This window comes from Pezoporus flaviventris, unplaced genomic scaffold (genome assembly GCF_033815535.1).
Source record: "Pezoporus flaviventris isolate CSIRO_AGI_PZ_B2104156 unplaced genomic scaffold, CSIRO_AGI_Pfla_v1 ptg000107l, whole genome shotgun sequence".
NCBI lineage: Eukaryota > Metazoa > Chordata > Aves > Psittaciformes > Psittacidae > Pezoporus > Pezoporus flaviventris.
The window spans coordinates 992,389-1,002,250 of NW_026892655.1; the positions used below are offsets into that span (position 1 = coordinate 992,389).

General features: G+C 67.2%; 1 protein-coding gene across 3 annotated transcripts; it reads left to right on the forward strand.

The window, feature by feature from the left end:
- Window positions 1-258: 258 nt before the first annotated feature.
- KCNH4 (potassium voltage-gated channel subfamily H member 4) lies at window positions 259-9,729 on the forward strand. Of its 3 annotated transcripts, none has more exons than XM_061477570.1 (16): window positions 259-381; window positions 3,102-3,335; window positions 3,454-3,585; window positions 3,759-3,886; window positions 4,539-4,782; window positions 4,992-5,149; window positions 5,665-5,872; window positions 5,955-6,149; window positions 6,411-6,610; window positions 6,956-7,205; window positions 7,310-7,524; window positions 8,262-8,309; window positions 8,400-8,752; window positions 8,855-8,961; window positions 9,056-9,135; window positions 9,232-9,729. In XM_061477570.1, exons 1-16 carry the CDS (start codon window positions 306-308, stop codon window positions 9,679-9,681), a joined length of 3,078 nt encoding a protein of 1,025 aa, XP_061333554.1. In that variant the 5' UTR covers window positions 259-305; the 3' UTR covers window positions 9,682-9,729. The 3 variants fall into 3 exon arrangements, with proteins under 3 accessions (XP_061333554.1, XP_061333555.1, XP_061333556.1); XM_061477571.1 differs by having other exon boundaries at window positions 9,059-9,135; XM_061477572.1 differs by having other exon boundaries at window positions 5,665-5,816; window positions 6,064-6,149.
- Window positions 9,730-9,862: the final 133 nt, after the last annotated feature.

A 9,862-nucleotide genomic window follows, 5' to 3' on the forward strand; every position in this document is an offset into this window, starting at 1 on the left:
GCGGGGGTGATGCTGGTGCCTCCGGTCCTGCCCCTTTCGCAGCCTCCGTGGGCCCGGCGGGACCGGCGCCTCCCGGTGCCTCCCGGTGCTGCGGCGCAGGTCAGAGCCACCTGCCCGCGGGCGGGTGCCGGTGCCGAGGCCCCTCCCGGTGCCGGCGGCGCGCAGAGCCCGGGGCGGGGCGGGGGCGGAGCGGGAGCCCCGGGCCGGGCCGAGCCGAGATCAACCCGCGGAGCCGGGACCGCACCTGCGGAGGGGTCCGGGGGCGGCAGCGGAACCCGATCCAGCGGCCGCAGCCCCGCGGGACCATGCCGGTGATGAAGGGGCTGCTGGCGCCGCAGAACACGTTCCTGGACACCATCGCCACCCGCTTCGATGGCACACGTAGGGCCGGGGAGGCGCGGAGCGGGCGGGGGGAGAAGGCGCTGCCCCCGGGGAGGGACGGGGCTCGGGGGGTCGCGGCCGGCCCTGCGCTCTGCACTGTCCCGGGGAGCCCGTGTCCATTGCTCCGGTACCCCCCGGTGTCCGTGCTCCGTGCTCTGGGCCCCCTGCATCCGTGCTCTGTGCTTCGGGACCCCCCCGGTGTCCGTGCTCGGTGCTCCATGCCCCCTGCATCCGTGCTCGGTGCTTCCGTACCCCGGTGTCCGTGCTCGGTGCTCCGGGCCCCCTGCATCCGTGCTCTGTGCTTCGGGACCCCCGCGGTGTCCGTGCTCTGTGCTTCGGGACCCCACCGGTGTCCGTGCTCGGTGCTCCGGGACCCGCCGCACCTCGGGCAGTCCCCGGTGCTCTCCTCGCTGCCGGTCCCGTGGCCGCGCTCAGCACCAGGGACAGAGGCCGGGCTCGACGGGAGGGACCGTACGGGACCCCGGGGCGGGGTGGGGGGGGGGGTCCCCGGCGTGGTCGTTGCTGGTCCCGGCCCACCCCGACTGCCCCGGACCCCCCCTGAACCCCGCTTTGCTGTGGGGTTCGTGGGTTCTGGCTGACCCCGCGGGGACCGGGAGTCGGGGTTCTGCCCCCTGGCTTCCCGGAGCTGTAGGGCTGCCATGGGGCACAGCCCGTGGCTGTCACCTCTGCGACACATGGCGGGGTCCTGGGGGACCCCCAGTGCTGCACAGGCCGCCACCCCATTAGCAACGCACCCGCTGGTTTGGGGTTATGTCCCTGGAAAGGTGGGTGCCAGGGGGCTGTGTTTTTGGGGGGACATCATCCCTTTCGGGGTCACTTCGCACGGCTGGAGGTGCTGTTGGTGCACCCCCAGAGCTGGGCTCCCCTCTGCATCCATGTCCATGTGCTGTGGCCAGGATGGATTAAACCCCTGGCATGCTGTGGAGGGGATCATGCCGGCGTGCCACGTGCCAGCTCCCGGCACCGCTGTCACCATGCAGTCACCCGGGGACAGGCCATGTTCAGGCCTGACCCCAGGCTTTCCCCGTATCTCTTGGAGCAGGGGTATCCTGGACCAACCGCCTGCAGGGCTGGACATGTCCCACCTCGCTGGGAGGGACCAGTATGAGCGTGGTACCGGAGCCTGTATTCCCCTCCCACAGCATCGGGGCTGCAGGAGCAGCCCTGGGACATGTTTTGCCTGGCTCCCGGCCCGGAGTGATGTGGAGCATCCCAGACGACACAGCCTGCCATTTGCCTTTAGGAGCTCTCATTTGGGATGTTCCCTTTGAGACTGCAATGAGAGGCAGCAGCCCCTGAACCTTCCCCAGCTGTGCCCAGAGGTGCCAGGGTAGAGCCACATCTGCCTTGTGCTGGTGATGCTGTGAGTGTATCTCCGCAGGGCTGAGGCTTCCCAGGGCTGGATCTGTCTCTCTGAGGAGCAGGGTCCCCAGGGGAGCTGCCTGCAGCACCCCAACCAATGCAAAGCCCTGGGAATCTGCCCCGGGGAGATGGGATTTGCCCCCGGCAGCATCCCCATCTGGCTGCCACCTTCCAGGCACTTTTAAATAGCGTCAGGCTTTGCTGGTTTGATGTGACTCTTATCGGCTTTATCTGCCATGGAGAGGGGCTTTAGCCAGTGATACCCGGGTGAGTTAACCCTGCCTCTCCCAGGCCCGCTGGGCCTGAGGGTACCCATCTGTGTGAGCTGGTCACTGTGAGAGGGGGGCTGCTGAGCCCCCCAGTGCCGCATCCCCCTGCTAGGCAGAGCCGCTCCCAAATGCAAGCCCTTTTTTTCCTTTTCTAATAACACATCCTGGACAACGCCGTAATCCTGGTTCCCCAGAGCCAAAATCTGGCCTTAGTCACAGCTTCAAGCTATTTTTGCTTCCCCAAGCTAATCCTGGGCTGAGCTGTGCTGTGGTGGCCCCCCTGCACCCCCGTGGCATCAGGGCTGCCTGCGGCTGCATCCACCCCTTCCGCAGCCTCCTCTGCCCCTGCCCTGCCATATGCATGCCGTGCACTTCCAGGGGCTCTCTCCTTCACTGTGAGAGGGGTCAGACCACGTCTGCCTGCTCCTGGTGCCTGCGCTGTGGGGATGCTGGTGCCTGCAGGGATGCTGGTGCCTGCAGGGATGCTGGGCTGAGGACCCATGAGCTGGGGACTGTACTGGGTCTGGAGACACCCTGGTGTGCCATTGCTGGGTGCAGGTGTAGTCCATGCCGGCCATACACCCCGCTTCCCTGGCACCCTTTTAGCATGAGGCCACCTTCCCTTGCGGGCCAAGGTCACCCAGCATGGGCCATGGACTCACCCCAGGTTCTGGGTTTCTCTGCCCCACTCTTGGTGGGCTGGAGGTCACAGCACCACAGCCCAGTGCCCCAGGGCTGCCAGTGCCCAGCTGGGTTTGCCACGGCTCCTGCTAAGCTGCCGGAGCCCTGGAGGGAGGTGGGAGCAGCAGATGGTGAGGGGGAGGCAGGAATCGCCTGGCAATGGGAGCCGGGAGCTGGATCTGGGCTCCAGGACCCCAGTGCATGGGGCTGGGGCAGACTTCAGAGGCCACAAGGCAGGGAGCAAGCGAGCTCCGGGTGCAGCCAGCAGCCAGCCACAGACCTGGCTCCACTTCCCAGAGGGCCCCATGGGGGTCCGAGAGGCCTGAGCTGCCCTTTGCGCCCCCAGGGTGGCCACGGGCCCTCAGGGGCAGCTGCTTCTCCTTGCAGACAGCAACTTCATCCTGGCCAACGCGCAGGTCCGCTGCGGCTTCCCCATCGTCTACTGCTCCGACGGCTTCTGCGACCTCACCGGCTTCGCCCGCACCGAGGTCATGCAGAAGAACTGCAGCTGCCGGTTCCTCTACGGGGCCGAGACCAGCGAGCCCGTGCTGCAGCGCATCGAGAAGGTGCTGGACGGCAGGCAGGAGTACCAGACCGAGGTCTGCTTCTACAAGAAGGGTGGTGAGTGGTGCACGGCACTGGGACCCTGCCCGCGGCTCCCGATGGACGTGTCCCCAGGGTGAAGCCGCTGAGGGGCAGAGGGGATGTCCTGCCTTCAGCACCCCTCTTGTCCACGCAGGAGCTGCCTTCTGGTGCCTGCTGGACATCATGCCCATCAAGAACGAGAAGGGGGAGGTGGTGCTCTTCCTCTTCTCCTTCAAGGACATCACCGAGAGCCGGGGCAGGAGCCACGGGGGGGACAAGAAGGAGGGTGAGCCGTGGATGGGATGTGAGCAGTGGGCAAGCGACAAAGGGGCTCCCAATTCCCTGCTGGGTCCTGCCTGCCTCTGGTCAGCCGTGCAGGGAGGGGACCCAAAGCAGCCCCTGCCCTGCTGCACCAGCAGTGCCGCAGCCACTAAACCCAGCGTGTCTTGTGTGCTGCAGACAAGCAGAGGAGCAAGAGGCCCGGCAGCTCTCACCTGCGGGCAGCACGCAGGCAGGGCCGGACCGTGCTGCACCGGCTCAGCAGCCAGTTTGCCCGGAGGGACCGCAGCGAGATGAAAATCAACCGTGTAAGGACCTGGGGGAAGCCCTCCGCTTCACGCGGTGCCTCCGGGGCAGGCTGGTGATGCTGCAGCATCCCTGGGACCAGCCTGTTCCCATGCGTGCCCCTCGCCGGCCTCCCCAGCACCCAGATGCCGACCACGTCCAGCAGCCACCCCCGCTCCAGGCTGCAAATGGGGTTCGTTGGCATCGGCTGGGAGGGGAGCGCGGAGCCTGCGGCAGTTCCCGCAGGGCCCTGCCTCTCCTCACACGGTTGCTGTCGGGAAGCGCAGCCGCTCGCTCACAGCGCGGCCCCGGGGGGGGGGGGGCACCGTTACCAGGCTGCGGGGCCCCAGTGCGGGGCTCCCGCTGTCCCCAGCGGCACCGTGTCCCTGTGGGACACGGGGGGGGGGGGTTGCCCCAGCATCTGAATTGGCACCTGGGATGCTCTGGGCAGCAGCTGGCAGTGCTGGTGGATTATTGTTAATAGCATTAGCCTCACGCTCCTGTATACACCATAACCGGGTGTTCTGTGCCCATCTTTGAGGGTGACCTCAGAGCAGCCCATGTGCACCGCTGGAGAGCTGTGTCCATCACCCTGGCGTCAGGAAGGGGGGGACACCGCGGTGACCTCTACTCCTTGTGCACCACCATGTGCCACCCTGCCCCTTGCTCCCCCAGAACATGTTTGAGAACAAGCTGTCCATCCCCGAGTACAAAGTGGCCGCAGTGCAGAAGTCTCGCTTCATCCTGCTCCACTACAGCATCTTCAAGGCTCTCTGGGACTGGCTGATCCTGCTGGCCACCTTCTACGTGGCCATCACCGTGCCCTACAATGTCTGCTTCACGGGCACGGAGGAGAACCTCTCGGCAGCCCGCAGCACCATTGTCAGCGACATCGCTGTGGAGATGCTCTTCATCCTGGGTAGGTCCATGCCGGGGCTGAGCACCCGTTTGGGATGGGGAACATGGCTGGGCAGAGTGGAGGAGCAGAGTTGTGGGGTGATGTGGAGGGGAGCTGCTGCTTTGCCCCCACTGCTGGTGCTGAGCAGCCTGGGAGTGGGCCCTAGGCTGGCTGTGGACCCCAGGCTGGTGGTGGCAGCGCAGTGAGGACCAGTCCTGCTCTGGGTGCAGACATCATCCTGAACTTCCGGACCACGTATGTGAGCCAGTCAGGGCAGGTGGTGTACGAGCCCCGCTCCATCTGCATCCATTACGTGGCCACCTGGTTCTTCGTGGACCTGATCGCTGCTCTGCCCTTCGATCTGCTCTACATCTTCAATGTGACCGTGGTGAGTGCCGCCGGCAGCACCGGTGGGAGGCGGCCCCTTCCGCAGGGATGCGAGAGCAGCGCGGGCAGCGAGGGGAAGTGGTGATGGATATAGCAGGAAACCTCCCACATCTCCCAATTTAACCAGAGGATGCCACAAACGACAGTAACTGCTGAGGCACCTCTGCAGAAGCTGCAGGCAGGCACCCAGCCTGCACCCAGCACCAGCACCCAGCACTCAGCACCCCGCATGCCTGTGCTCTGCCCAGGATTCAGAGCAGCTCCATGTCCATGTGCAAACACTTTGTGGACACGCACACACCCCATTGCAATGAGGGGCACTTGCAGTGTCTCCCCTCTCTGCACCTCTCAGCACCCCAAATCCCGCAGGACGGGGGGAGGCTGCAGGGGACATGCTCATCCCATCTGGTCCCAGAGCCCACGACCCTGACAGCTCTGGGAGGGGGTGAAGGGTCCCTGCTGGGGGGGTGAAGGGGTCTCTTCCCAGCCTGCCTGAGCGCCTGCCCCGCTCCCCAGACCTCGCTGGTTCACCTGCTCAAGACGGTGCGGCTGCTGCGGCTGCTGCGGCTGCTGCAGAAGCTGGACCGCTACTCGCAGTACAGCGCCATGGTGCTCACGCTGCTCATGTCCATGTTCGCGCTGCTGGCCCACTGGATGGCCTGCATCTGGTACGTCATCGGGCGCAAGGAGATGGAGAGCAATGACCCCCAGACCTGGGACATCGGTGAGGGGGCTGCAGGGGACGGGGGCACGCTCAGGCAGCGGCGGGGGCTGCGCTGGTGCTAACCCCTGGCTGTGCTTGGCAGGCTGGCTCCATGAGCTGGGCAAGAGGCTGGAGGCTCCCTACATCAACAGCTCATTGGGGGGCCCCTCCATCCGCAGCGCCTACATCGCCTCCCTCTACTTCACCCTCAGCAGCCTGACCAGCGTGGGCTTCGGCAACGTCTGCGCCAACACCGATGCTGAGAAGATCTTCTCCATCTGCACCATGCTCATTGGGGGTGAGGAAGGGAGCGGGGCAGCACTTGGGGGGCTTCATTCCCCCCCCCCCCCAAGCTGGAGCAGTGGGTGCAGCAGAAACCTGGGCAGGGCACTGGGGGGGACGCGATGAACACATGAGGGCTGTAGGACAGCCCCGGGGCTGGAGGTAGGGGAGAAGTCCCCTGTGCTGCACCCCTCAGCCCCACGATGCTGGCAGGGGCAGAGCCCAGCCTTTGCTTGGGCCCCCTCAGTGGTTCTGATGCTGCCCTCGTGGTCCCCAGCGCTGATGCACGCCGTGGTCTTCGGCAACGTCACGGCCATCATCCAGCGCATGTACTCGCGTCGCTCGCTCTATCACACCCGCATGAAGGACCTCAAGGACTTCATCCGCGTCCACCACCTGCCCCAGCAGCTCAAGCAGCGGATGCTGGAGTACTTCCAGACCACCTGGTCGGTGAACAACGGCATTGATGCCAACGAGGTATGAGATATTGGCTGGGCTGGTCCAGCCCCTCTCCAGGGGCTGGCAGGGCCAGCTATGGGAGTGCCAGTGCGTGTGTGTGTTCATGTGTGTGCAAGCATGTGCAGATGTGCACATGTCCATGCTGGAGGGACCAGAGCTGTGCGCCAGGTGTATGGGGCAGGTTCCTGCCGGCACAGGGAGCGGGGCAGACCCATGGAGCAGAGGCAGCCCATCACTGCACCAGAGCTGCCCCATGTTTGCCAGCGGGGCGATGCTCTGCGTCGGAGGGGGACCTGTGCCCTGTCAGGGTGATGGGGGCTGCTCCTGCCACCCGCACCCAGCACCCGGCCCCGCTCCCCCCAGCTACTGCACAACTTCCCCGACGAGCTGCGCGCGGACGTGGCCATGCACCTCCACAAGGACATCCTGCAGCTGCCCGTGTTCGAGACCGCGAGCCGCGGCTGCCTCCGCTCCCTCTCGCTCCACATCAAGACCTCGTTCTGCGCGCCCGGGGAGTACCTGCTGCGCCAGGGCGATGCCCTGCAGGCCAACTACTTTGTCTGCTCCGGCTCCCTCGAGGTGCTGAAGGACAACGTGGTTCTGGCCATCCTGGGTGAGGGCAGGCGGCGCGGATGCTTCCCCCGTCCCCTTCTGCTGCCCGGCCGGGTGAGGGGTCCGGGGCTCATGCTGCCAGCCCACCCCGGTGCCCTCCTGCAGGCAAAGGGGATTTGATCGGAGCCGACCTGTGCAGCACCGACCGGGTGATCAAGACCAACGCAGACGTGAAGGCGCTGACTTACTGCGACCTGCAGCACATCGGGCTGCGGGGGCTCTGCGAGGTGCTGCAGCTCTACCCAGAGTATGCCAGCAAGTTCACGGCCGACATCCACCAGGACCTGACCTTCAACCTGCGGGAGGGCAGCGAGATGGAGGTAGGTGCGTGTCCTCCCTCCCTGCGGCCACGCAGGTACGTCCTGTCCTGGTGTAACTCTGGGGAATTGGAAACCAGAGCATTTGCGGAGCAGGAGGCGGATGGAAGGCTTGGAAATGAGGATGGAGAGGACCGGGGGTCACTGCGGGACAGGCAGCGGGGCACAGCCCCCCCGGTGCGCAGGAGGCAGCGCCGGGGGGTGTGGGTTTAGTCACGCTGCCGGCTCTGGGATGTTCTGCTGCAGAAATAGCTCTGCAGAGCTTCTCCTCCCCCGTTTCTGCTGCTGGCTCTGCGCTGGCACGGAGCGGTACCCACAGCCCCAGGCCCTGCAGAGGTGGAGTAGGGGGTCGAGATCCTAGGCAGCCAAAACCCCAGCACATCCATCACCAGGGAAAGGGATAAATAATCCAGCGGTGGAGGATGCAAATGGAGCCTGGCTCCCGTGGGAGCTGATGCTCTGATGGGATTTAGGGTGCAGCCTTGGCTCTGGCTTGGGATACACAGGCCGAGGTTGGGCAGTTCCTCAGTGTCGTGGCAGCAGCAGAGAAAGGAGAGCAGGCGAGAGGCTGCGGGGCTGGTGCTGGGGAAGGTTTGGTTGTGCAGGGGTGGCACGGGGAGGCCGGGAGTGCTGAATGCTGAGGCGAGGAGCGGGGCACACGCCCGGCGCTGTCTGCCTGCAGCCGGCCCCCGCAGGGGTCCCGTGTGCCGCTGAACCGGTGCCGTCTGCTCTCCCCACAGGGGCTCTGCCGCTACTCCCGGTCCCCGCGGCTGCCGAAGGCTCCGCAGGTCTGTGCTGCGCCGGGAGCGGGAGGGAGGAGGCCGGGGCCGGGGTGGCACCAGCCCTGACTCCCCCCCCCACCCTGCACCCACCCGCAGCCTCATCCGGAGAGCGGTGCCGCCCCCGGGAAGCCCCTTCCCTCCGTCCTGGAGGACGAGGAGGAGCCGGACGAGGTCTTCCAGCGCTCCCCTGCCACCATCGCCCGCCGCAAGCTGCTGCTGCCGCAGCTGAGCAGCCCGGCCCGGCGCGGCTCCCCCAGCAGCCTCCTGGGCGATGAGCTGTGCCAGGTCTCAGCCCTGCGGCGCGACTGCCGCTCCCCGGCCCGCTGCAGCCGGGGCCGCAGCCCCTCTCCGCAGCTCCGCCGGGAGCAGGAGGGCAGCGCGGGCAGGAGGCCCCCCAAGCTCCTCATCCCCTCCCTGCACACCTACGGCCCCCCGGACCTCAGTCCCAGGTAAGGCTGGGACGTGCCCTGCTGCGGGTTTGTGCCGCTGGGAAGGGTGGCAAAGGGGCGAGGGAGTGACGAGGCTCAACCCTCGCCCTGTTCCTGTCCTAGAGTTGTGGATGGCATTGAAGACAACGGCAGGACGTCGGAGCCGCAAACCTTCTGCTTCAACGTGGACCCCCCGCTGCAGAGGGCGGCGAGGGACTCCCCTACCTCAGGTACCTCCGCGGAGCCGGGCAAGGCCTGGGGCACTGGCCGTGGGGCTGGGGGACTCAGCGAGCTCTCCGCCACCACTGGAAATGTCTTTCCCAGCAGGGACCAACGCGTGCAGCCCAGCCCTGGCGCTGGAAGCAGAGGAGATAAAGCAGAACATCATGAGGCTCAACCAGGAGGTGCGCTGGGGGCCGGAGGCACGGCCCCGAACGCACCGGGGATGCTCGGCCGAGGGGAGCTTCCCCCGGCGCTCACTGCTCTCCTTCCCCTTGCAGATCAACCACCTCAACCAGGAGGTTTCCCACCTCAGCCGGGAGCTGCAGCGCATGATGGAGCTGCTCCAGAGCCGCCTGGGCACCCCGCAGCCCCCCGCCTGCCCCTACCGCCTGCCCCCTGCAGCCCCTCGGCCCCTATCGCCCCCGGTGCCCCCTTCTCCGCTCCCCGCTCCCCCCAGCTCCCGCAGCTCCCCCTGCGCCAGCCCCCCGGCCAAACGCTGCCCCGTCCGCAGCCGCTCGGCCCACGCCGGTGCCAGCCCCGCCGCGCACCCGTGGCTGGGGCCGTGCCCGCCGCGGGGGGACACCCCCAGCCCTGCACCCCGCCGGACCCCGGACTCGCCGCCCCTCACGCTGCCGCCCCGCTTTGCCCACTCCTTCCCCGGCTGCTCTGCCGGGGGCCGGTCCCGCATCCACCTGCAACCCCGCTCCGGCTCCTCCAGCTCCCACTGACCCCGCGGGCTCCGGGGTGGCGGCGGGGGGAGGACCTCGCCATGGGGACCCCTCTCGGCGGCCCCGCTCTCTCTGACCTGGCCACCGGCACCCGACCCCCCCCCCCCCCCCTCGGGGCAGCAGCGGCCGGAGCGGGGTCACCGCGCACCTCCCGCCCGCTCCCACGGGAGCGCCCCGGGAT